General features: G+C 35.2%; 1 protein-coding gene across 3 annotated transcripts; it reads left to right on the plus strand.

The window, feature by feature from the left end:
• The first annotated feature begins 599 nt into the window (after nucleotides 1-599).
• LOC114355759 (proclotting enzyme) lies at nucleotides 600-26573 on the plus strand. 3 transcript variants are annotated; one of them, XM_028308774.1, is made up of 6 exons: nucleotides 600-1146; nucleotides 19727-19871; nucleotides 24395-24504; nucleotides 24889-25059; nucleotides 25444-25561; nucleotides 26330-26573. In XM_028308774.1, exons 1-6 carry the CDS (start codon nucleotides 625-627, stop codon nucleotides 26506-26508), a joined length of 1245 nt encoding a protein of 414 aa, XP_028164575.1. In that variant the 5' UTR covers nucleotides 600-624; the 3' UTR covers nucleotides 26509-26573. The 3 variants fall into 3 exon arrangements, with proteins under 3 accessions (XP_028164575.1, XP_028164574.1, XP_028164576.1); XM_028308773.1 differs by lacking the exon at nucleotides 600-1146 and adding an exon at nucleotides 4298-5119; XM_028308775.1 differs by lacking the exons at nucleotides 600-1146; nucleotides 25444-25561 and adding an exon at nucleotides 4298-5119 and having other exon boundaries at nucleotides 26330-26468.
• The last annotated feature ends 866 nt before the right edge of the window (nucleotides 26574-27439 follow it).

A 27439-nucleotide genomic window follows, 5' to 3' on the forward strand; every position in this document is an offset into this window, starting at 1 on the left:
TGTTCATTATGTAATTTGAGGGTATAGTCAGTGTCAAAAAAAATAGTTCGTAACGCCCAAAGTAGCCGCAAAGAGTTTGCAATACGTCTTTGTTACATTGGAATAAGGTTGTGTTTTATCTTTTTGGCTATTTGTATCACAAACTATTTGACGCTGTACTTACGTATTAGATGGATGGTATTTTATTGATGATAATAATCAAACAATCCGTGAATGGCAATTTCTGCCTACTTCGAAATATGTTTAACACAAATTCCCACCGTCATAGTAACTCGTACTTCAATTATCTTCACGTAACACTCATTACAGTTATACAATGGGATTGAACCTGACAGTTACACAGATGTTTAACAGATTAAATGCCTACTACTAACTTTCATTAAATTAATTTCTACTTTAGATTGCATTGTCACTTATTATAAGAATACGAGGAAATGAATACAATGATCGCGAAACTGCGTACCACCTTTTGTCCTTAGTATCCTATGATGGTACTATTATAGCCCATTGTTCAAACATACGCTCCTTAAAAGGATGTAGTAATGATCTTATAGAAACTGACAACCAAAATCGATCAGTATCACCTATGTTATCAGCAAGTGTAGTGCAAAAATCAAGAACAAAATGAAGATTAACATTTCTCTTTTAAAAATGGTCATACGACTGATCATATTGCTTATTTTGTTTGTTTGTCTGTTTCTAATATCGGCGTTTTTATACAGCGCAAGATATTGGCCAGATATTTACAACTACGTAAATGCTAATATTACTATCACTCGAATACCGACGCTGTCAGAACTAAATTTGACGATTATTGAAGTGGATTATGCGACTGAGATGTATTCGACGACTGATATCGATTACGACTCGTCCACAAGGTTGGATACTACAGAAGACGATGCGTTTTCGTTTGACGAATTCGATTTTCCGAAATCGAAAGTTAGACGAAACGCAAAGCTAGAAGATATGGGCAAAGACTACAGTGAGGTGCCAAAGAAGACTATACTCGTTGATTACTTTTTCGTGGACGAAGATTCGAACACGAAAATTATTAAGGATTTAGTAGATGAATCCAAGCTTACGACAAGATCTCAAGATGTTGAAGTCATGAGTGATGCTCCGAGTTTGGTGGCAGTTCAAAAGTTGGTGAGTGTTAAACACTTTACCTTTGAAGTTAGACATCTTGCATACCTCTTTCACTTCTCGGGCGTTGACTCGTCTGACAAAAAAAGTTGTAAACTTAGTTTGCCTTTCACGAATAGTTGGTGTATGAAGTTGGATGATAAATAATATGTTCTGAAAGTTACTGATTAAACTTTTACTATCACTAGTTACCTATTATATCAAATAAACTAGACCTATTTATTACTTAGCTAGGTAGTATAGAAATATAGTGCTGACATTGACATCACTTTTATAAGAGTGGATCGAATTTATTCATAAAATCATTGTGAATAATAAATCACAGAAGAATTTTGGGGTTTGATTTGTTCTCTCTTGACAGGCTGCCTTGATTTGCTAGGGAGAGGCGTCGGCCAACACCAAATAAAATGGGAAGACACAGATTAAGAACATTATCAGTTCTCTCAAATAAAAAAAAAACAAAATGGTTACAGCTAGCATAGCAGCTAGTGTTAAAATTTAAAAAACCTTACTGGCTATAAGTACATTTACAAAAACGTCTGAGACTTTTTTGCAACGCGAAGCAAAGGCTTTCAACATGCATTTTGCTATCGAAACTTTTGTAGGTGGAAATATTTGGAGGTTGTGGTACTTTAAACGGAAGACAATATCGACGACAATTAAGTAGATCATCTACTAAAAATTCTGGGTGCAGATATAAATATTGTAAAAAATCCATATTACACTTGAGTTAAAAATGTGTGTATACATATACTTAGTGAGTAATAGAGGATGTGAATAAGATTATTTTCAATACTATTTTTCAGTCAAGGACGGCACATCAATTTATTCCTTTTTTACGCCTTTAGATAGTATTTATTTGCTCATTCATAACAATAGTCAATTACAAAAAGGCAATAAAACAATCACTACAAATTATCCTTATTACCATTATTACACAGCTAATAAGATTTCTATCACAGAATGATTTGTAGTGGGAACATTAGATAATGATAGAAGATAAATCTATACTTCTGTACTTATAATAAAATATTATAAATGCGAAAGCAAGTCTGTCAGTCTGTCTTGCTCTCACGCCTAAATTACTGAAAGAAAGAAAGAAAGAAAGAAAATAATTTTATTTTGACAACCACAGATTCAGGCAATAAAGACATTACATAAAAAAAAAATACTAAGTTGCCAAAAAAGGTCACCCACTCAGTAATAACTTGACAGTGTGACTGCCAAGACACTGATTTCAGTGGGTGCCTTTTTGCAGCGCTATTTATCAAAAACAGAAAAAAGAGTAAAAAAATAATAATAAAAATCATAAATTAAGCATTAAATACATTGATCAATTATAAAAATTTAAAATTAAATAATAACAAGATGCATTTAAAACATATTTAAGTAACAATATTTCATAAAAAACATCAAAATGGGTTCAGTATTAACATAGAAATTTTGCATAGAGATAGTTTGAGTCCCGGGCTGGGAAAGGACATAGGATAGTTTTTATCCTGGTTTTTGAAACAGGGACGCGCGCGATAAAGTTTTTCTGTGACAGACAAAATTCTAGGCGGGCGAAGCCGCGGGCGGAAAGCTAGTCTCTAATAAACTAGATCACTTTTATAGCGAGATTCTGAATCTTATAGTTTTTGTTGAATAGTTTTTGCTGACTTCCTCCGATGGGTATTACCTAACTAAGGTATTACCAGTAAACTGTAAACAAAGGTGACTAATGCCCACTTAAGGAGTAGAATTAAGTGCATCTCTACTTAAAAATAAATTCAAATGGTTAATTATTGAAATTCGACGAACAACATAAGCTAAATAAGATTAGATTAAGTTAAATATTTGTCTCAATGCTCTGCCATAAATTAATGCGACTTAGTTCTTCACCCGATCGGTAGCGGCCTGCATTCTAGCGCCTTCCTTCTACAGTTATGAGATCGTCAGTCCACCTTATGGGTGGACGTCCCTGTCAGGCAATATAGAAATCATTAGAGGAGATATTCATCAGTGGACATCCTGTGGCTGAAATGATGATGATGATGATTCGCCACTAAAAATTAGGGTTCTTTTTAATTTGTCTTCTATATAAACTAATCAGCATTACACGCATTCATGGGTTTAAAGTTTATTTCTTACCAGGATAATAGATTTTTTTATTTGATTGATTTTTTATCTGCTTTTTACTTTGCAAGATTATAATTGACGAAGGTATTAAGTAGTTATTATATACTCACCCTAAAATTGTGTAACACGTCACTTAATTGACGATTTCTCACATCTTTGACAAATTAAACGTTAATTGGTCGGTTGGAAAATGTACAAGACAACAATTAATGTTACGTAAAGCATGTACGATTGACACAGCTTCAGTTGCAAAAGCTATTGTTAATAAAGCTCCAGACCACAACTTAGGAAGGTACAGTAGGTTCTAGTCTGGGAATCCACAGGCCTTCCTTATTTATCATCATCATCATCATCATTATCATCATCATTATCATCATCATCATCATCATTATCATCATCATCATCATCATTTCAGCCACCGGACATCCACTGCTGAACTAAGGCCTCCCCCAATGATTTCCACATCTCCCGATTGATAGCGACCCGCATCCAACGCCCTTTTGATACCTATAAGAGGTCGTCGGTCCACCTTGATGTCCTACGCTGCGTTTAAGCTCCCATAATAACTATAATGAAATGCGTAAATTACCTCATCTGTCTATTTCATGGTACAATTTTAGCACAGAAAAAAAGTTGAGACAGTTTAATCTAGGAAAAGCTATCATTTTGTCACAGAAATCTTAAAACCTCCTTTAAGATGAATTAAGTATAGATTGAATTAATAAGACCACTTGGGAACGGAACCCGAATAGTATATCGAACAATGGACAAAGAGCTTACTTAATCTGGTTCTGTTGTAAAAGATCTTCAAAAGGTTTTAAAATTGGCTGGTACAAACGCTAATTGTCTACCACCATCTATCAAAGTCAAAATTGCCTCAAGTTTCAAGGTGATCCTTGCCTAACCTGCGTTAGAAGGTATAAAGGAACTTAAACTTAATAACCTCGGGGATAAGATCAAGTTTGAGATTGCATCTATTGTCCACTATGATATAGAAACACATCTCATCTCTCATGCATTTGTTTACGAACTGACTGTGAGTGTAAACGTTTTTATTTGTAAACTTCTTTTAGCGAACATGCACGTCCGCTATTTATTTTTAATCTGTGCGCTGGCCGTTAATAATGTGCACTGTGATTGTGACCAATATATCGAATGTTTTGGGGATTTTCTTCGAGATTTCTTCGGAAATATTCATTTTGTGCAAACTGATAAAGTGAACGTTACCAATTCAAATAAAACGCTCAATTACGAGTTCAGTGAACCAGAAGATGCGAGTATCGATAAAGTTTTATCGGATTTAACAAGTTTAATTAAACAAATCGATGGAAACATAAAGGAATCTGAGGTTCTCATCCATGACCAAAACAACACGAAAATCGTCGTCAGGACTTTTGAATTGGATGATAGCGTTAAAAACAAAGAACACATTGACAGTGAAGATTTGATTTTAACCACTGAAATTAATTTAGCTGAAGATATAAGTTTTAAGGACTTAACTGTGACAACGCCTTCGGAATCGCCGACTACAGAGGATGCATTTAAAGTGATCCCGTTAGAAAGCAAAAGTGAGAAAGACAATGAAATAAATGATGACATTGATCAATCCTACGAGGAAGCTGATGAAAAGAAGTACGTCACCGACTATCCTGATATAGATTACATAGAAATATACAAAGATACAACCAATGAGCATGTAAGTTACCAGCCTACAGAGGCGAATCTTTTTTCTGAATCGAACGAACTTAGATCAGAAATTAATAAACAAGAGACAGAAATAGAGAATCTATTGAATCATTCCTTAAATTTGGCGAACGAGGAAGCTTTGGCGGAAGTGGTCGAGAATGTGACCAATCATGTAAGTCAAATTACTTGTCCTATAAATTGTATAAACCGGTGAAGTACGAGTCAGATTTGCACAAGAGGGGTCTGTATAAGATTGAATATCATGCAGTTTATGTACCTACTAGCGGCCGCCCGCGACTTCGTACGCGTGAATCCCGTTTTTCCCGCTAATTCCCGTTCCCGTGGGAATTTCGGGAATTCCTTTCTTAGTGCACCTCTACGGTACCCAAGCTACGTCCCTTCCCAATTTCAAGTGCCTACGTTTAGCCGTTTAGGCTGTGCGTTGATCTGTCAGTCAGTCAGTCAGTTTCTCCTTTTATATATTTAGATATCAATTCTTTCGTAAATCTAATAGAAACAAATGCAAACTACAACATGTGTGTATGTCCTTTGTTATTTTTTATTTCCTTTAATTTTGATGATTGATAGACCTTTTGTTGGTATATCGGCAATAACATACACACTCTTTACATTCCAAGAGGCTGATTATCATTAATTAAAACAAAAATGACACATAAAACCCAGTTTCCTGAATTGATACAGCCTGACATTCAGACAAAGGATGCATATTAATTTAATAGAATGTAGTTGGCACGATACCATAAAAACTAACTGGTTTGCACTAAACAAAATAAAATTAAAATACTACAAACATGCTTTAGATAAGCAAATCGACGTAGAGTCGTTCTGTGTTATTAACTTATCATTCCTGTTTTTATTTTTAATTGAAATAAGTGGGAAAAATAAGTCACGAAGTTGAAATAGCTAGTTACACGTGTAAACTAGAGTTATAATGACAATGGTGGATTTTGTTTGTGTACGGATTTATTGAATAAAACAAAGGCAATTCTTGTTGACTAATCAAAATATTTTTAATTGTTTGGCTGTTCTTACTGGAAATAATAAACACTATTAACTGCGCTGTTAACCTTGACTGAGTTAGCTTATAGAAGTTTATTATTATAAAAATGATTAGATCAATCAGATGATATCGCCTTTATTGTTTTCAGTTTTAGTTTTTTTCCCACTTTACATTTAACACTAGCTATGCCCGCGACTTCGTACGCGTGAAAATAGCTTGATTTTTTCCCGTTTTTGCAAAATTCATGCTCTGCTCCTATTTATGGAAGCGTGTCCGTGCCCGTTTTTAGTCACCATCAATCCCTAATTTTTAAGTGAAATGAAAACAAAATTCCTGAAACTAAGGATTGATGGTGAAAACGGGCATAAGTCTTTTCAAATCGGACCAGTAGTTCCCGAGATTAGCACTTTCAATCAAACAAAAAAACAGTTTCATAATTAAGTGTAGTTAAAGTTTTTTTTATACAGTAACATCACATAATAAGCTCTACAAGTCTTTATTCGGTAAGTGTGACGCAAAAGTGAATGGCAGAGTTCACCGGGTCGCGGGCGCAGCGAAATGTAACATCTTAGATAACACTAGTTTACAAAAAAACAGTTTTTCTTTTACCCAAAGATAATTCATAGTGGATGTGNCACGGGAAGTACCTAGATGCGGGCAGCACAGGACTGGCCACTGTGGAAATCTTTGCGGGAGGACTTTATTTTGCTGAAACGAACGAACAAGTTTCATGTTTTTCACGGTACTGGACTATTCCCACTTCTCGTTCCAACCGCTGCAACTCCTGTGTAGCCAGGATCTACAGTTTGACCGCCAATAAAACCCAACCAGTGAAGGTCAAGTTTATCCCGGGGGAAAGTTAAGCTGTCATTGGACCCGCAACGAAATGAATCAGAAGAACATAGGAGGAATTCGAAGAAGTTTCGACTTCTCTCCAGTGTAAAGCGGATGACAGGTGACAATAATTTTTTTATCCATAACAAGGAAGCTCTTGGCCTGTATCTCACCTGATGGTAAGTGACAATCAGGCCGAAGGTGGAAGCGAGCTTCACCCGGAATCCTCAACCACGGAGGAACTGGCTATCTTACCTCTAACTGCCGGAACACAACAATGCTGTCAACATTGTTATTATGGCGACAGACTTGGGTAAGATGGTGGTAGCTAGCCAGGCGAACTTAGAAAAAGCCCTACCACCAACCAAACCGAACAGAAAAATCGGCCCCCACTGGGAATCGAACCCGGGCCCTCTGCGTCTGAAGCAGGTGGTTTTACCACTAGACCACAGAGGCGGTACGATACGGTATAGGTTTTTAACGGCATGCTTGTCCATCAGTAGGAAGAACAGAAGTATTAGTTTTTTACATTTGGGTGAATTTCAACAAGTGCATATTTTTGCCTAATTTTGGTGGAAATTGTTATTTGTGTATTTTTATTCTTTAATTATGGATCAAATTTATTGGAAACCTATACTGTTTCTAAAATGATTAAGACATTAAATTTTGTCCAGTAGTTTTTTAGATTTTCCTTACACCAAAATTAAGAGAACACCAAAATTTATATTAAAGCACCAAAATTAGAAAATATGCTGTCAGTCGGTCATATCTTAGTGCCAAGCTCAAGAAATGGTTTTAAATTTACCAGCACCGACTCCAAAAATATTAATCATGGTATATTGTCCTAATAAATAAATAACGACGTACTTATTTTCTACTTTTAAGTGATTGTTGGCGTCGGTTTTAATTTTTTTGTTAAAATTATTTTTTTTCATGCTTTTTAGTTGATTAGTCCTTGTTATTGTCACTGAAGAGGGACAGTACCTATGTTTAATGTGATTAAGACTATAATTTTCCATTTTGTAATGGAAAATTATAGTCTTAATCACAATCCAAGTGTAAATAATCTTCCTAGCAAAATACAGGCTCCCTACTTTAAATATCGGCAACTAAAAAGTATCAATGTATCATGTGTCAATGTATGTATCAACAAATGAGTATTGAGTATCATCTAACTCCTAACTTATGTTGTTTGACCTTTCATCATCAGCTCATCTTAAATACCTGAAATAATACAACTGTATGTACATACCTACCTAAAATATTTAAAGAATTATCCTCCAACTCCTAAGCGTTAAGGAGTTTTACCTTCCATCATCACCTCATCAACATTAGATGATGACTACTTGAATAACTTTAGAAAACGTATTGCATTCCTACAAAATTTGAGGTTTACTCTCGATTTCCCTAGGATCCCATCATCAGATCCTGACTTGGTGACAATGGGACCACCACATAAGTGTACCCTATAGAACAAAAAAAGAATTTTGAAAATCGGTTCACAATTGACGGAGTTAAGTCGGTTAAAAATGCTTTGGTGCACCACCAAAAACACCAAAATTGACTCACCAAAATTAGATTCTCGTTGAAAAAGCTAAATTATATGAAATCTGTTTTAAATATAACAATAACATTTTAACACATGGTATGAAAACAGTTCCTTTACATTATACGAGGAATTCAACTAAAAAGAATAGCTTAGAAATCTTATACAAAAAGACACCAAAATTGCAGAATTGTTGTCCGTTTAAAAAAAAACGACACATTTACGTTTTTGGCGGGAAGACGCAGAGGTCTTGCACCCGTCTGCCGTCACTGCTCGCGGGGGCGGTACTAAACCTAACGAATGATGGGAGTGTTTAAATCCTGTTTGATCTTTAAAGAAACTGACGAGCTATTTCATTATTGACACCAAAATCATAAATTTTTCGCGGACAAAACTTAAGGACGTGACTTAATCACAGTTATTTGGGAAACTTGCTTAATTTGGTAATCTTAGATAATAGATAGATTGTATAATCCAAAAATATACTTTTTCCCTAAGTTCTGTTTTGATTTTCAGCTAAAAAAATACATATTGTAAGAAATTAAGGATGTGGACACTGCACCAAAATTAGAAACGCTTAGTTCAATTATTTTTTGTCGAATTTGTAAAAGAAAGTACTCATTAATAATGTTGTCCTCAAAATGGAACCTCTGTATATTTTCGTGTAAAAAAAAATCAAAGTTCTATGTCATAAAAAACATATGATTTTCAGCTACGCCGCTCAAAAAATGTGTTTGGGAAATTTACCCATTTCTTCCCTATTACATGCACTCAAAGGTGTAAACAAATTCGATCTTTTCCGGGTTTCCCAGACACGAATATCCATTGATAGAAAGCTTTTAAAGTATCGCTCCTTGGGGGAGCACGAGCCTCTGGATGATTGATCGCATATGCGGTACATAGAGCTATTACGGTATTACCTGGCTTGAGTAAATAAGCTCTTATATTGTGGGAGAAACGGGGAAAGTATAAACTATTGTTAGTCCCTGCAAGGTAATATTGAATAGGTCTTAGCTTTATCACGTGTCTTAGTCTAAATCTAGCTCTAGTAAGAACATTGTAATTTTCTTTTTCAAGGTTTTATGTACCCATACTAAAACTTTTTATTCTAGTTACTCTTGAAAATTATTATGTGTTTTCAATTTAGTTGGATGGTTTCTGTAATCAAATTCATTACTTGCTTCATCCTTTTTATTACCTTAGGTACCCATTGCTACGGCTTTTTTTTATCAAAGTTTCATACCATTTTTTTCTAAATTATTTCAATAGAAAGAGCGCAATAAAATAATTCAAAATTATCATAAAAAATATTCTTCCTTCTTTCAATATTAGGCCCAAAAACGGAAAAACATTTTACTGAAACTTACAAAAAGATCTTACTGAAGAATATTCTATAAGTAACCATTACTTCGGGATACCTGAGTGCATTTTGCTCCCTGAAAATTTTATCTATACTAATATTATAAATGCGAAAGTAACAATGTCTGTCTGTCTGTCTCTTTTTCACGCCTAAACCATTGAACCGATTTTGATGAAATTTGGCATAGAGATAACGTAAGTGCGCCTATTAACGACCCCCCAAAATTTGTAGTCTATTACCGCCCTATTTTTATTTCTTTCATGAAAGACATAATAACAGGTCCCAGAAAACACGTTACCTAAAAAATATCTAGATATGTTTATTGACTATCACAACGATTAAAGTTTGTGTTCGTAAATAACCAGTAAACGGAGTTATTTGACATTAAATGGGACGCGCCTGCAACGGGCGCATTTTTCATACTGACGCGCTCCCAGCTACTTAAGGTGCACCTTGTTATTAATTAGCGATTTTAACACATTTAAAATGAGTATACCAACACGTTTTTGCATAACAATATTAATTCGTACTTTAGTTTCCTTAATAAAACTTCAATATAGCCCTCTCGCTGTATTTTTGTCGCTTAAATACAATTTTAAATAAGGGCGGTAATAGAAACACTTTTAATAATTTGGTTCCTAATAACGACCCATGGCGTTGTTAGAATTTTGATAACGTTTTTTATTTTAGTATTTATATCTTTAATTACGCATTTAACCTCCATTTTGTTATCTTTATCGATTCATAAGAATATTTCACATAACTAAATCAATTAACGCCATATGTTAACTGTCATAGGTTTGGCATAAAACTGCAATGAACATTAAATAATATCTCTAATAATGTATGACAATAGATTTTATAAAAACCTGTTAAATTCTAATTAGTACCTATTTGATATAAAATAAAACCTAATAAAAATGTCACTTCACTGATCACGTCTTCATTAAAGTAGATATTTTAGCTGGTTACTGTTTTTTTTTACGGTCGCTAATAGAATAAAGTAATATTCATACTTAATTCTATTACCGCCTCATAACTATAACGCCACATGCGAAGACTTATAAGCCTTTATTTTGTATATAACTAACATTTATGACATGACACCAAACCAAACATGCGTTATCACAACTACTATGTAACTTTTTAGGATCTTTTGAATAATAAAAAATAATTTAAAATAATTATACAGACAGTGTCCAATTGTTCATAGTTTAAATTAAAATACACAATTACACACAATTAAAATCAATCAAAAACTAATTAAAAATTATAGTCAAATTAAAAATAGAAATAAAATATTAAATGAAAATTAAATTTTATTAAAACTCAAATACAGTTTAAATAATGACCCCCACTACTCACTACAACACCGGGTACCGCGTAATCAAGTATAATAGAGGAATTTATTATTTTACTATTTCTGCTTGATTATTTATTTATTTTCGAGAAGCGTGCCTTTTCTCTTTTAATAATTAAAAAAAAAACTTGAAAAAAAATACAAATTTAACTAAAACTAAAAGCAAAACAAATTTAACTTGAAAAAATCAAGTGGTTCCCGAGCCTCTGAGTGGGAATCGAACCCGTGCCTCTTGGAATATACCCAATTGAAGAGCAATATTCTTAGCGGTCGGTAATAGAAACAGAAAAAACGTTAATAGAAACACACCTCGTCTATAGGTCGGTAATAGAAACAACTGCTTTTTCAGATTAAATTGCTATTTATTCATTATTGTGTGATTGTATACTCATTGTTACTACTTGAATTCAAAGATTACTTCATCATTGTTATAAATAAATTAAAGTGTCTTTTCTATCACCACGTCTTATATCTAATTTTCTAACGTTTATCCGAAGACAGCTTAAACTGGCGGTAATAGGCGCATTTACGTTAGTTTGAGTTCCGGGAAAGAACATAATTATGATACTTTTTATCCCGGTTTTTGAAAAGTTTTTCTGTGACAGACAAAATTCCACGCGGGCGAAGCCGCGGGCGGAGAGCTAGTACCAAATAAAACCTCCTCTCCCCTCCTCCTTTTCTATGAAGAAAAGATTTAAGCCCATTTTAAAACAGCTGTTAAATGGCTTTTAAAGCACTCTGAGCTGTATAATGATTAAGTTATCAAGTTTGCAGGTCGCGACTCCGTTACGGCGCCGTTAGAAAACTCATTGTGCCTAAAATATGAGCGGAATGTTTTTGAGCCGGGAAATAACAATGGCTTTATAAGTATTCGGGGGACACACGGGTATTGAGTTTAGCGAATTAATACAGCAACCAGAATTTAAAATAACATAAATAAAGCCAAGTTATAGAGTAGAACTATCGCCCGCCCGCGACTTCGTACGCGTAGTTCCCGTTTTACCGCCTTAGGGGTGGAGTTTCGTAAAATCCTCTCTTAGTGGATGCCTACGTCATAACATCTACCTGCATGCCAAATTTCAGCCCGACCCGTCCAGTGGTTTGGGCTGTGCGTGATCAGTCAGTTAGTCATCTTTGAGTTATGTTTAGATTTAGATATTTAATATTTAATGTACCTATAGAAGATATGGATACCCCGCAGACTACAATCTTTTCGTCAGCCGACTGTTATTCCCGATTCTATTTGTAAAAGGATCGGCCGATACCAAATCGGTGTAATGTGCGCACATTCACACATTTCCATAGGGATTCATCGGAAAAGCCTGACTCAACTATCGGCCGACAAAAAGTTTGTAGACTAATGAATGATTGTATAATTTATTACATAAAACATAGATGACATTTGTAACAGGATTAACATGAATAGTTACTAGGTAGATAAAGATGAAGTATTGTCAAGTATTGTGTTTTGTCGCTTATTTCAATTCCAACGGCCCTGTTTCCATGGAATCAGATTCATTCGTTTGTTCTCTTCCATTTCTGCTGACCGTTCCCGTCTCCCGTGAGTCCCCAAGGATCACCACACCGTCCGGGCGTTCAAATCAATCATGCCCACCGCAAAATAGGAGAAAAATCCATTTGGAAACGCGCGAAAAACAATTTTCCATTGAATGCTATGACGAATGGCACAGGACTTGGCCTTCGCACCCGGGTTCCAGTGCTTTTGTAATTATAAAAGCGAATTTACGAGTTTTTAGGGTTCCGTAGCCAAATGGCAAAAAACGGAACCCTTATAGATTCGTCATGTCTGTCTGTCTGTCCGTCCGTCCGTTCGTCTGTCCGTCCGTATGTCACAGCAATTTTTTTCCGAAACTATAAGAGCTATACTGTTGAAACTTGGTAGGTAAATGTATTCGGTGAACCGCATTAAGATATTGATGCAAAAATAAAAAAAACTGTTTAAAGTAGGAGTAGAATACCAACATCTTTTATCCATCCATTGGATTATACATTTTAATTCGTGATTTCTTTTATTGAAATATAAATTATATACAGGGAGTTAGGTAAATGGGTATATGAGCCGACACTAGCCCATGTTAACATGGGCATATAAATGGTATGGTGAAGTCAGAAAATTGATATCTTCATTTTAATTATTTTAATTTTTTACAAATCGGATTTAATAAAATTTATTTTGTATGAAAATTAAAAAATGTATGTATATTAATCACGCCGACAAAACGGTACAATCAAACTTAGAAAAAAAAAATATTTAGGGTAGCTACCCTTACATGTAAAGTGGGGATGAATTTTTTTTTCATCTTCTACCCCATCGTGTGGGGTATCATTGGATAGGCCTTTTAAAATGGCTTAGGGGTTTCTAAGACTATATTTCGATTTAGGGATCTGTTTGCAAATTATTAAACTTTAAAGTGCCAATTTTTGTTCGAGTATTTTATATACAGTGTGAGTCACGTTAAAGTGTACATATGAAAATAGATGAAACTAGATCTATTTTTATCGACAAAAAAGAGGTCAAAAATTTTTTGGGTTTTTTTTTTAATTTTTTATAGAATTTTTTTTCTTCCAATTACTTATTGTAAAGAAAACGTAATAACTTTTAAACTAAGCGGTATATCCTGATAAAATAAAAACAGTAATAATGCTAAATAACAGGCGATACTAAAAAAATACATAAAATACACAAAAAAGGCCAACAAATAATAAAAAATGATACTTTTTGAAAAAAATCTGCCTTAAAATTCGTGTTTTTTTGGTTATTTAATAAATTTCTCCAAAAAATGCCCTTATAACCGGTGGTTTTTATTATTTTGTACTATTCTCTATCGTATTACCTTCGTAAAACCAAAAATCGCATGTCTCTATCCCTATCACAACGTTTGCAATGATCGTTTGAACTAAGCCTCTCCGGGCGCGCCATTCAACGCTTCGTTAACAACGAAACTGAAAATGGCTCTAGATTTGTAATTTTGATAAAGACAAGTTAGATTTCAAATAAAAACAAAAGATTTCGAAGTAAAATAAGCATTTTAGTTAAAATTAAAATTGTCTCTACCTGTAGCGGAGAATAATGTTGTGGCAGGCCTTTGTTCAAACGATCATAGCAAATGTTGTGATAGGGATAGAGACATGCGATTTTTGGTTTTACAAAGATAATACGATAGAGAATAATACAAAGTAATAAAAACCACCTGTTATAGGGGCATTTTTTGGAGAAATTTATCAAATAACCAAAAAAACACGAATTTTTAAGCAGATTTTTTTCAAAAAGTATCATTTTTTATTATTTGTTGGCATTTTTTGTGTATTTTATGTATTTTTTTAGTATCGCCTGTTATTTAGCATTATTACTGTTTTTATTTTATCAGGATATACCGCTTAGTTTAAAAGTTATTACGTTTTCTTTACAATAAGTAATTGGAAGAAAAAAAATTCTATAAAAAATTTAAAAAAAATCTCAAAAATTTTTTGACCTCTTTTTTGTCGATAAAAATAGGTCTAGTTTCATCTATTTTCATATGTACACTTTAACGTGACTCACACTGTATATAGCGTCCCAGATTTTTAAATAAATAAAAACCTGTGCTTTTTCCTGTAAAAATAAATGAGTTCGTATTTTCTATAATCTATGTTATTTATATTTCAATAAAATAAATCTCGAATTAAAATGTATTTCCAATGGATGGATAAAAGATAAATAATGGGAGGGTAAATATTATTTACCGTTAAAATAGATATTGTTGCAATAAATCCCGTGAAGTGATAATTTTATGGATAAAAGATGTTGGTACCTATTCTACTCCTACTTTAAACAGTTGTGTAACATTTCTTGGATTAGGGTGTACTTAAAAGCGGAATCAAATCCATTGATGGATTAGGGAATACTCTGATGCGGAAACAAGTCCATCGATGGACTAAAGTGTACCCAGAAGAGGAATCTAATCCATTAATGGATTTGACCAATGGATTACAGTGGAATAGGGGGAAAAAAGTTGCCACCCCCCCTCTAACTTCTAAAATAAGAAAATGAAAAATCTTAAAAAAAGCATATGATGTACATTAATATAAAAACTACCAACGAAAATTATTTTGAACGAGATCTAGTAAGTAGTTTTTTTTAATACCTCGTAAATCGTAAACCGCTTATTACCGCGTAATCTTTCATACAAATAACTTAAATTAAAAAATAATAATTTTAATTTCTTAAATCAATGTTACGGAACCCTTTGTGCGTGAGTCCGACACGCACTTGGCCGGTTTTTTTTGTTACTTTAATGAAAGGACTACGTAATTTTCTTTCAATGGGAACCCGTTTTCAGGAATTAAATGAAAGTAGCGTAAGTGATATTATTATGTTTGGAATGGACCGGAGTTGTATGGTTTTCTTTGTAATTCGTGGATTTATTTCAGGGTATTAAACAAGGAACATGTTATTAATTATTTAAACAACCTAACATCGTTTTTTGCGAAAATTCTGTAGTAGAGAGAAAGAATATCTTTATGTAGCTCACATTATACATAAAAACACATAACGTACAGAAAAAAAAAACCAAAAAGGTCCTTGCCTCAGTATTAGTCGTAGTGACTATGTAAATATGCTACGACACTTTATATCTTAAATATTATTATGATAATTATACGTCATAGAGGCGAATCTAAGTGACTGAAAATCAGTGGTATGTGACTTTGTAAAATGTTAAAAATAAGTTGTAATTAGTTAACTATTAAAACTAACATCCTCGATTTGGTAGGTGTTTATGCGTAATGTCAAATGTAACAATGACAAATAAGATTTTTTTCTAAATACAACTCAGATAAAAGATTTCAAAAACAAACTAGGAATCGTGATACTCCCATTATCATGAATGAACATCTTTAAATATACCTTGACACGGCCATTAATTTACTTTTGTAACTAGGACAATACAATATGCTCCATTGTACGAATAAGGACCCTGAAGTTTATCTTGCAGAAAAACGGTTAAAACCAAACTTGGTATTGCTCAAATTGCAAATAGGTACCTATGTAGTGTGGTTAACCCCCGTACTAAGCTAAATAGGCTAGTGTTACGAGTGAGTTAACCACAATAGTCGAGCGGTCACAAGACGTCCACTGCTGAACATAGGCCTCCCCCAATGACTTCCACATCGCCCGGTTGGTAGCAGCCTGCATCCAGCCCCTTCCTGCTACCTTTATGTAAGTAAGTAAGTAAGTTCTTTATTGTGTATAGAAACAAGGTTACAGAAAGATCTTAAATTAATTACAGAGTATCACTTGATCGTACCCTTTCAGGCGTATACACATTTTTAATTTTTATATCTAAACATATTTATTTATAATCTAGGTATTCTTGTACACTATAAAAACATTTTTTAATTAACCATTCTTTAATAACATTTCTAAATTTTGAGAATTTTAGTTCTTTAAAATCGTCTGGTAGTGTATTATATATTTTTATACACATAATAAAAGCATTCCTTGATGCTAGTGTTAATTTTGTCTGAGGCCTTACTAGTTTATTTCTGTATACAGAACGTAGGTTTCGATTTGAAATTTGAAATTTCTGAACAAGTCTTGATTTTGTTGGATAAATAAACAACAGTCAAAAATGTAAAGGCAAGGTAAAGTTAACAGATTATATTTTCTAAAAAAGGGACGACAGGAGTCTATTTGTTGTAGTCCAAAAATAGCTCGAATACATTTCTTTTGCATAATAAATGCCTTATCCCTATGTACAGAGCCATTGTAAGCAGTGATAGCAGCCTCTTGTGATACAATTTGACTAATACGTCTAAGAGCGAAAACAAACCTATTCAGCTTAGAACAGATTTCAAATATATGTTGCTTCCAATCACAATGACTGTCCAAAGTTATTCCTAAAAATTTTGTATGTTGAACAGCGTTAATTACCGGTACCTTAAAATTTATGTTAAGTTTCGGTTGTATTTTTTTATGTGTACCAAATTGTATGTATTTTGTTTTATCTATGTTTACTTTTAAATTGTTTCTATTAAGCCACTCAATAACCTTACATAATGCCATGTTTATATCACTTTCATGACATAAATAATTTTTATCTTTATCACCTTTGATAACATCTGCAAACAAGATACATTCATGTGGTATACTTCTGGGTAGATCATTAATATACAGAAGGAACAAAAGCGGTCCCAAGATACTACCCTGAGGCACTCCAAATTTATTAACTTCACATGATGATACATAGTTCTCTAAACATCTACTTTTAGGACAATACTTCTGAGTTATCACACATTGTTCTCTCTGTGACAAATAGCTTTCGATCCATGTGTAGCATGGTCCGCGAATACCATATTTATAAAGTTTCGAAAGAAGTACTTTGTGGCATACAAAATCGAAAGCTATGCATATGAGGTCGTCGGTTCACCTTGTGGGCTCCCACGTTGCGTTTTCCGGCACGTTTCCACTCCAGAATCTTGTCCACATTATATTTGGCTAAAGACAAACATGACAAACGAAGTAAACTCGCTGACATAGCCCGACCGATTATTAGCAAGCTGAAGTGGCATAGTGAGCAGAACTGACGGCCGATGGGGCAGAAGGTTCTGGAGTGGAGGCGAAAACGTAGCGTGGGACGTCCACCCACAAGGTGGAATTTATAAAGGTAACAAGAAGGAGCTGGTCGCAGGCTGCTGACCAACCGGTCAACATGGGGATCATTGGGGGAGGCCTATGTTCAGCAGTGGACGTGCTATGGCTGAAATGATGAAAGGCAAACAAACTGTATGTACTTTTCTCGTCCGTGCCCCACGTAATTTATTCCTGTATTTCCCGTCGCCGCTCGAGCTGCCGTAATTAACTTGTAACTTTTTGTAGGCTTGTTCACAAACTTTGACAGGCTGACCGACGTGTGGGAAACAAAACTTGTTAGTACTAATTACTTAATTGTAGACCACGGATTTTTAACTTTTAAATAGCGCGAAGACTTGAAAACTAGACTGAAAAATATGGGACAATATTATTTGATCCTCTAAAAACTAATTGATCTTTTTTGTATGTGCACTTTTAAAAATAAATGATGTTTTTTATTATATCTTATCTTTATATTAATTATTGGGTCTATATTAGTTGATCTACGGATAAATTATGAATGATCTTCATTAAAGGTAACATAATATTTATGTTTAGTATACTCTTTTAATATTTGGTAAACAAAAATAATATTTGATCCTCTTTTTTAGTTATTGATCTTTAATTTTGTTAATTTGATGATTTTTATATCAAGTTTGCCTTTTATTATTGATCACCTAATAAATACATTTCGATCTATGTATAACTTAACTTTAAAATATATTTGATCTAACAAAAAATATTATTGGTTAATATTTTTAATTAAAAAATATCTTTTAATTTACGCGGTACTTTGTGGTTGAGTAACAATCATCCGTCATTGGTTACTGAGTTGGCCAAGGGCTTAGCGGCCAATAAGCAAGCAGAATAGTACATTGCCCTGTTTGTTTAAATTACAAGCTTTGCTTAGTTTGGGACTAGAGGCGCTATGTAAAATAATTTCTTACTTCTGACATCCCTGAACCCGACATCATAATTTTTACCTCTTTATTTTTTTCAAATCGCAAGGTTGATTTTCTCTTAGTATAGGTACCGATCTCGACCGTGATCAGTGACCATAAAGTCATCTGTCAACGGGTCGATTAGACACGATAAAAGCACTAAAGGATATTTGTTTACTTTTAGTGCGACATCGGGTCGTAAGGACCTGATAAGTTTTTTTTTTCCAAATATTTAAACAATTGCAAAACAATATTTATTTATCTTTCGTACTACTGAAAAGACCGAATATTATATCCATCCCGCACCAACGCATCCAGCACCTAAGGTCAATTCGACCCGATAACGCAGTGTGAACGTGTTAAGTATGCTTTTTTAATAAAAAAAAATCTTTGAACATCAAGTGCCTTTAAATAGTTTCCATCCTTTGACTACAACTTAATAAAAATAAGTACCATAACATAATTGTTTTGAAGATTATTTGATATAGACAAAAAATAATTTATACAAATCGAATTATTTAAAAAAGTATCACAATATTGAATATTTGGTGCTCATTTCTTTTATTTTTGAGGACCAACAAGTAACGATCAGATATAATTTTTACATCTCAATTTTTTTTTGCGTAGTTCAAAAGAGGTTAAAATATCGATCGATTTTATTTATTTTATGTCTCAAAGAAAGAGGATCAATCATTAAAATAGACGACCAAATAGATTTTTTTATTTGCCGTTTTTGCTAATTTAAAAAGATCATTTAAATACATGCCGAAAAATATTGCATCCAAATGCCTACGTACGCTTAAATAAAACATGTTAAACATTTCAAAATACCTAAGCACAAATTTTACGAAAACGAGTATAACTACAATTAAAATACTCGTAGTTAGTCTGTCACTATGTATTTAAATGATGCATACTGATTATTGTGGCAGTTTTTAATTATTAACACCATGTTAAATATAAAAAATCTTTGGACAAATCTTTATAAACATTTGAGACGAAATCATGAATGGATGGATGGCGGTGGACGATGAGTTTTTAAATAAATAAATGTTCTTTTACTAATTCAATATACATATTTTCCAGAACATCCAAACCAGTACAACGGAAGATGAGATCCTGAAGGGAATGGCACCATGGATCGCCACCATCTTCCTCAAGAACGAGACAGGCAGCCAGTTCGATTACTACTGCGACGGAGCCCTGGTCTCGGATAGAGCTGTTCTGACTGGTAAGAGCGCTTTATTATATTCAATAATGCCTTTGTTCGTTCGTTCGCTTCAGCCGAATGACGTCCACAGCTGGACAAAGGCCTCCCCCAAGGGTTTTCACTGCGACCGGTCCTGCTCCTGGTTCTCGAGTGGTGACCATGGGCCGGAAGACGTAGTGTGGGAGGACTAGGTGGACCGACGATCTGGTAAAGATAGCGGGAAGTTCCTGGATGAGGGAAATAATGTCTTAACAGCATTAAATCCAAAGGTTTCCACGGATTTCTACAACCGCCTACAGGTGCTTCCCGCGACCTTCACCAGATCCTCAGTGCACCGAGAGGAGCTTGCTTACACTAAGTTTACCAGTAAATGTATTTGTAGAAAGATGGATGGTTCTGTACCCAAAGAGCGCTGGCATCATGAATTTAGAAATTTGTCTGGCATCATGAATCGCCTTATAGAAATATGTAGATTTTATTTTAAACTTCACCGCATTATTTCATAATTAGAATTTCAATCAAATGCCCATATACGCTAAATAATAGGTTTTATACACCTGTGAAAACTAATTACCCAAAAACTTCTACCTTTCTCTACCAAACTTCTCAAAGCAACGGATTCGCCGAAAGTTTTTTAATAATCCCAGTTATGAATAACCGGCAATTGCTCCCATCCTTCACACACGCCGACTTATCAAGGAGTTTGCAAAGAAGAACCTTCAACCTCATGCTTTGTTAGTGTAATATGGAGAATATTGCAAAGAAAATCTCTATTTAGTTACTTCGCCTTGTGGCTATACTGGGAAAGCATTGTTAGAAAAGAAAAGGCAAAAAAAGCTGAAAGACTGTGCAGATATAACAAGGAGCTTAAAATATCAAGCTAAAGGTAAAAAAGGTAGTCTTTGATATCTTAAAGTCAGTTAATTACAACTCGGTTCAATCATTGATGACAGACAGCGTTCAATAGAGCTCTATGATTGATTTATGTGCCTTGTGCGTCCACGCGCACTGTGAGACCTCATAGTAATGTTTGTGAATTATGGGCGTTAAACTATAACCTACAAATTGCATTAAACCAGAGATTGTTTCGTTCACGTTACGAAAGTAAATCATAGTCAACTATGTAGTTTAATTATAGGAGTCGATAATTAAGTTTCCTTCCTACCTTGGGGCAAAAAGAGCAAATAACGGATCCAACAAGTTGGCTATAGTTAGAGCGGAAAACGGGCTAGCGCATTGGTTCCCAAACTTATTTGAGACGCGCCCCATTTCGACCATAAAAAAATTCCTTCAGTCAAGATTATTTATTGGTCGTATCGAGCAGTCTAAAGCCTGGTCCGTGAGCACGTAGAATCCCGTCCAATGACCCCAAGCTACCCATCCTTATCGCTCGCGCGTAATTATGTTGCTGTCGCGCTCGCACACTCACTGCGGGCGCCCGTCGCCCAGTCGCGACAGCAATATAATTACGCGCGAGCGATAAGGATGGGTAGCTTGGGGTCATTGGACGGGATTCTACGTGCTCACGGACCAGGCTTTAGAATGCATTCTCTCAGTGGTCGCAGGTTTCTCACAGATGGCCCACGCCCCCCTTTAAAGGTCTTGGGGGGCGCACCCCCACTTTGGGAACCAATGGTCTAATACCTCAGTCAGTGCCTGAGGTATGTGAGCGGCACGGGAGGGTGTTTTTGTGACGTCAAACGTTCGCGAGACTTCTTCTTCTTCTTCTTTTTTGATGAAGTTGGCAATACACGTCGAGGTCGACTTGATTTGTGCCATTTTCAAGTATTTAAATGATACGAGTTAGAAAGTGAGATCAAGTAATTATATAAGAAGGATGATAGATGATACCCCCTCCCACCCTTTAAGTCTCAGTAAAGTTGTGGTGCTTTACTGAGACCTCCTAGGCTCCTATGGACAATTTGAGAGAACCCGAAGAATCACGATGCACTGTTTTGCTTCACTTGCCCACACGCTCATGCACGTTCACGAACACTCAATGGTTAATAATCCACCATTATTACACATTAATAGTCGCCTAAACACGAATTTGAGGAAATAAAACAAAACCGCTAACATGACGCTTCAGATTCCCGCCAAGAAGTCCGTCAGCGAGACTTCAATTGTGCTTCAGTTTTGTATACTCTGTCACGTCGTAATATTATTATGTCAATGTTTTTTTTATCCACAACGAGGAAGCTCTTGGCCTGTATCTCACCTGATGGTATGTCACCTCTCCCATACCTCAGGTACTGTCTGAGATAAGCGCTAGATCTATAGCCTATAGCTGAGAGAAAGGGCAAGCGAATGCTGTAGGAAACCATTATAAATTTAAGGCTTTGATTGGGGGCATAAGGTTCACGGTAGATCAACGGGACAACGGATCTATTCCCACCTCTCGTTCCTACCACTGCAACTCCTGTGTAGCCAGGATCTACAGCTTGACCGCCACAAAAACCCAACCAATGAAGGTCAAGTTTGTCCCCGGTGTTCACGGAGATCTTCAATGGGGAAATTTTAGTTCACCTACTTAAGTGACACCCCACCGGTTGGGTTTTATACACGGCCTAGCTGTAGATCCTGGCTGCACAGGAGTTGCAGCTGTGGAAACGAGAGGTGAAAATTGTCTAGTAAAGTGACCACCAATTGTTTTTGATTGATTGGGGGAGTTCTATGTTTAGCAGTGGACGTCCTATGGCTGAAATGTGTATATGGCATATGCTGAGTGGGGTCCCATTGCGATGGACATCGCTGTGCGACAGGGTGGCACTGCTTAGTTTACTTTCTCTTCCATTGTATGTTTTATGTCACCTCTGTCTTATTTGTTTTTTTTATTTACATCTTTTGTCTTTTGTGATGTCCATGGCAATAAATGTTTCTTTCTTTCTTTCTAAATGATGATAATGATATGTATTTACTGCATGCATCAGAAAGTTTCCTTGGTTGTCAATTTGTCCCGGCTAATCTTCGAAACGTCTGGACTTATTCGGATTTTCACTCTCGAGTTAATTGTTTTAGGAAGTAACTATAAGGGATTTATAAATATTGTATGAAACAGTCTTAACCTCTAGACTTGTCCAATTATCCGAAACTTGGAAATTTCTCGAAATAATTAAGCACTACGATCAGAACTAAGTGTCCAGTAATGAAATTCATTAACGGCAAGTTCGGATGAACCTGCTGTCTAATGAAAGCCGAGCGTTTGAGTTTAATTAACTTTTTGTCATTAAGAACTTGGCGAGTGGGGACAAGTTTCCATCAGTCTTCAGGGTCTTGGAAGTCGTGGGGGTTCCATTTTAGTTATTGTAACTACGTCAGCCATATTGGAGAAGTAGGAAGTGGTCGCTATGGTTTGACAAAAAGTTACATGGCAGTCATGAAACTTAAACATAATAAGATACGTGGAGGTCCAAGCGAGAGGCCAAGGTCTGCATTTCTACTCAAAAATCAAGATTTTTCCTTTCTAGATATGAACCTGGAATAAAGAGCAATAAAATAATTTTATCCGATTAATAAATAGTCTAAGAGTAGGCGCACACCGTTGATTTTTAGTTGGCCGATAGTTGTGCCCGATTTTAATTTGTATGAAGAATCGGCCAAATCGAATCGGCGTAGTATGCGCACTCCCATACATGGCCATACTGATCAACTGGACGACTAAACTATCGGCCGACGAAAAATCAACGGTGTGCGCCTACTCTAAGGCTGAGTTGCACCATCTTACTTTAACTTTGACAAACGTCAAAAATCTGTCATAATCCATACAAAAAACACCGGTTATCGTTAAAGTTACGGTCAAAGTTAGGTGGTGCAACTCAGCCTAACACTTGGCTTAACCCTAAATTAAGTTGGTACAGCTTGTAGTATACGAATGAACATATTATTATGTATAGAATATAACCTCGGATAAAAATAGGATTCGAATCAACAACCGTAGAGTTGTTATCAATCTTGTACGGCAAGCACCAAGCCGGCGGCAAAAAAAAAGTTCATGAATCGGTAAAGCTCTTAAAAGTAATAATTCCGCTTTTAAGATAAATCGGGTCTAATTGAGAGATGTTTTTATCTTTCATGAAAAATCGTCATTAAATTTCTTCCTTTGATTAAAAAAGGGACGATTAAGACGACCAATTAAGAACTGTTGAAACATTTATTTTAACTGTGATAGATGGAGGAGCTTCGTATAATTGTCTATGATTGCTTTATTGGACAACTAACAGTTTTAATTCTGACATTTCCAGCTTAATATTTTTGGAATCCGATCCAGACTTTAATTTGTAGAGAAATGACCTACCTAAACATTTATAAATCTTGCCCTCAATAGGAATCGACCCTTAAAAGCTGAAATCCACGTTGATACCCAGCTGGATTGTATTCCGGTTGCAAACTAAGAGGCGGCCATCGAATACATTATTATTGACAAAAAAATTCTGACCAAATAAGGGTAACCGCTACTAACCGGTTAATCTGGAAATCATTGGGGACGGTGATGATGATGATGATGATGATGACGATGACGATGACGATGATGATGATTGTTTCAGCGGCGAGGTGCGTCAGCAATGCAACCGGCAGCTACTCTCCAGAGAGCTTCATAGTAATATTGGGAAAGACATCCCTACGGATATCTGGAAGCCAGGAGAAAATATTACGAGTAAGTTCTAATAAATTCGTACAACCCAAAGGTCTTCAAAGGTTGTATTGCATTTTTTTTGTAACGGTATATTATTTGTCCGTATTGGTCCTTATTTATTTATTTTATTGTTACCCTATTGGGTTTCATGTGTTTTGGTTAAATCGATCGATAGCAACTTTTTGTATAAAACGGCTTTTTCGCTCTCACCATTGATTCCCTACAAAGTTGTTCATAATAATCATAAGTTTAATTCCCCCCTAACTATAGTACAACTGCTATGAAGGTGACCTTGTATAAGAAAGCTTGTCTTAGGAAAAAGTAGTATTATGAACAGTAAAGTTTATTGTATTATTTAGGTTTTAGTGAAAAATCTTACTTACGATTACTTTATTTTATAAACAGGTACAAGATGTGAAGACCCACGTATACTTCACAATCGCAAGCAGTGTGGCTCAAAATGATCTGGCTGTATTAACATTGGAAGAGCCTGTTTTATTCAATGAAGGCATATCTAAAGCCAACTTGGAGAATATGGAAATAAACGAGGAAGATGGAGAATCGAGTGTTTCTGTGGTAAAATTTGCATACTTATTTATCACTTTGCATACTTTTTAAAAATAGGCTGGATTGCACCTTTAACAGTAACTTTAATAATAACCGGTGATTTTTGTATAGTGTTTGACAGTTTTTTGACGTTTGTTAAAGTCAAAGTAAGATGGTGCAACTCAGCCTTAGAGACATATTTTTTATTGCTTAATTAAAGCTAATAGCTTGTTAATGTGTGAATATGTGTGCCTATGCTATTGCTGAAAAGGTTACAGACTGACTCCCTTTCCTCTAATTCAGAACGCCTAACGAAAACGAATAGCAGAAATACTCCGCGACACATTTCACCAGCAAGTAATGTTTGCTATGTCGGTTTCATTAGGCGCTCACAAAGAAGCATTTTTGTTTTAGACCACCGCGTGGGGCCTTTCCGGTGACATCGCTCTCATATATTTCGATAAAGAGAAAAGTAAAGCTTGCGACTCGAATAATAAAGTGGAAAATACTTTTTGTGCCACTTACGGAGATGGTGAGGACATTTTGTTTTTTAGGGATAATGGCGGTGTGTATAATAATGTATATCTGTTTGTGGTTTATTGCGGCGACTTCCAGGGCGTGTGGGCACTGTTTATTTTCTGTTGAGCCGATTGTCGCTAAAAGGACGTGCGTGACTTCTCTACCAAGCTTATTTTTCCCATTTTGCGACATAATTAAACAAAACAACTTAATGCCTATTTTCTTTGCTAACTTTTGTGTTGTTTACGCGCCACGTCAGACATTTTTGACGTGTTAATTATGAAGTTTAAGGCTCAGTTGCACCAACGTACTTTCACCGTAACTTTAACAATAACCGGTGTGTTTTGTATGGAGTTTGACAGATTTTTGACGTTTGTCAAAGTTAAAGTAAGATGGTGCAACTCAGCCTTTCTGTTACTTTTATTATACTTTTCTTGTAGCTATCGCAAAAGCCGAAAATACACTTTTTACTTACTAACTCCACTGAGAAGTCATTATAGAGAGAATCACTGCTACTCCCTGGGTTGTAATACTTATAAGATTAACAGACTTATGCCCGTTTTGACCACCAATCCCTAATTTTTAAGTGACCCTATTTAAACAAAATTCCTGTTATGTGTTACCAATGGTAACTTACCATAGGAGTCACTTACAAATTAGGGATTGATGGTGAAAACGGGCATTGTAAATTTTGTTGCAATATATTACCTATTACCATTACAAAAGACACTGATTAGCTTGATAAGCCGTTTTCCATACTAAAGAAGATACAATTTTACAGATGTGGCACTTTGCCCAAGCTACGGAGGCTTATACGTGACCAAGCAAGCAAACAAATTGTACCTAGCAGGGATTCGAACTGGCGACCCGACGGATCGAGGCATTTGCTTCATCAAGAACGTCAACTACACGTCATTGAAGAACAACACGCAATGGGTTTCTGAGAATATTGATGTTTAAGATTTTGTTAAGATAGAGTTTAGTTAGTTTTAAGGTAAAATAAATGATTTTAAATCGTGTAAAAATTATTAATATAAATTAACGTCTGTGAAAATAACTTTTTAGTTTGCCTGTCTGATAATATAATGGCTTAACATTTTTTGATAAATTTTGGTATAGAGATAAATCAACCTTCTTTAGAGGCCATAAAATAATACTTCTTGTCTTTATTGTGTCCGAATATGACCTGGGAGAAGGTCATGTAGAGTACCAACATCTTTCTATTACTTCTCATACAGAAAAAAAAAGATAAATTGAGGAAAAAGAAATTCTACAATACTGAAATAGATTATCAGAAAACCAATAACACCCTCTCAAAATTACCCCTAGCACTTCGTTAGGTACTTTGAAGAGCTTTTCAACAAAATATTCAACAAGTTCAAAGCTAAAACTTTCAGCTGAAACTTTAGTGTTTGATTCTCAGGAAATAGAAAGGCAAAAGTCAAAATTGAATCGCCAACTAGAGCTTATTTAAAATTTTCTCCAGAGACCGGATCCAGTTCAGAATAGAATGAACAAATACAATTTCCATACAAAAGTAGCTCTGTTTTAAGTTGGAACTTGCACCGGAAGCTTTGTGAGAGAGAAGGCAAGTGTTTGTGACGTCATTTCTGTTTTTGTAGCACTCGTTCATTGCTTTAGTAGTGAATCGATATAATATTGTCCTGAAGTGGTGGTAGGGCAAGCTACCACCACCACCACCACGTCGGGACAGAATATTTGAATGTGTAAGTGCTCTGAAAAGGCCTTCATCATCATCATTTCAGCCACAGAACTCCACTGCTGAACATAGCGCGTAGGTCTCCCCCAATGATATCCATGTTGACCGGTTGGCAACTCTGAAAAGGGCTTAATATTTGTAAATATTTTGAATATAGTGAGGTTTTCGTTT

The sequence above is a fragment of the Ostrinia furnacalis genome, unplaced genomic scaffold (assembly GCF_004193835.3).
Source record: "Ostrinia furnacalis isolate ACB-3 unplaced genomic scaffold, ASM419383v2 OfSCF2491, whole genome shotgun sequence".
Classification (NCBI taxonomy): domain Eukaryota; kingdom Metazoa; phylum Arthropoda; class Insecta; order Lepidoptera; family Crambidae; genus Ostrinia; species Ostrinia furnacalis.

Excerpts from the sequence above, each read along its gene's own strand:
- LOC114355759 (XM_028308773.1), top strand. The coding sequence starts at position 4,340 with ATGCACGTCCGCTATTTATTTTTAATCTGTGCGCTGGCCGTTAATAAT. Across the intron at positions 5,120-19,726 it reads TCGAGAATGTGACCAATCAT|AACATCCAAACCAGTACAAC; the intron begins GTAAGTCAAATT and ends CATATTTTCCAG. Across the intron at positions 24,505-24,888 it reads GCCAGGAGAAAATATTACGA|GTACAAGATGTGAAGACCCA; the intron begins GTAAGTTCTAAT and ends TTTTATAAACAG.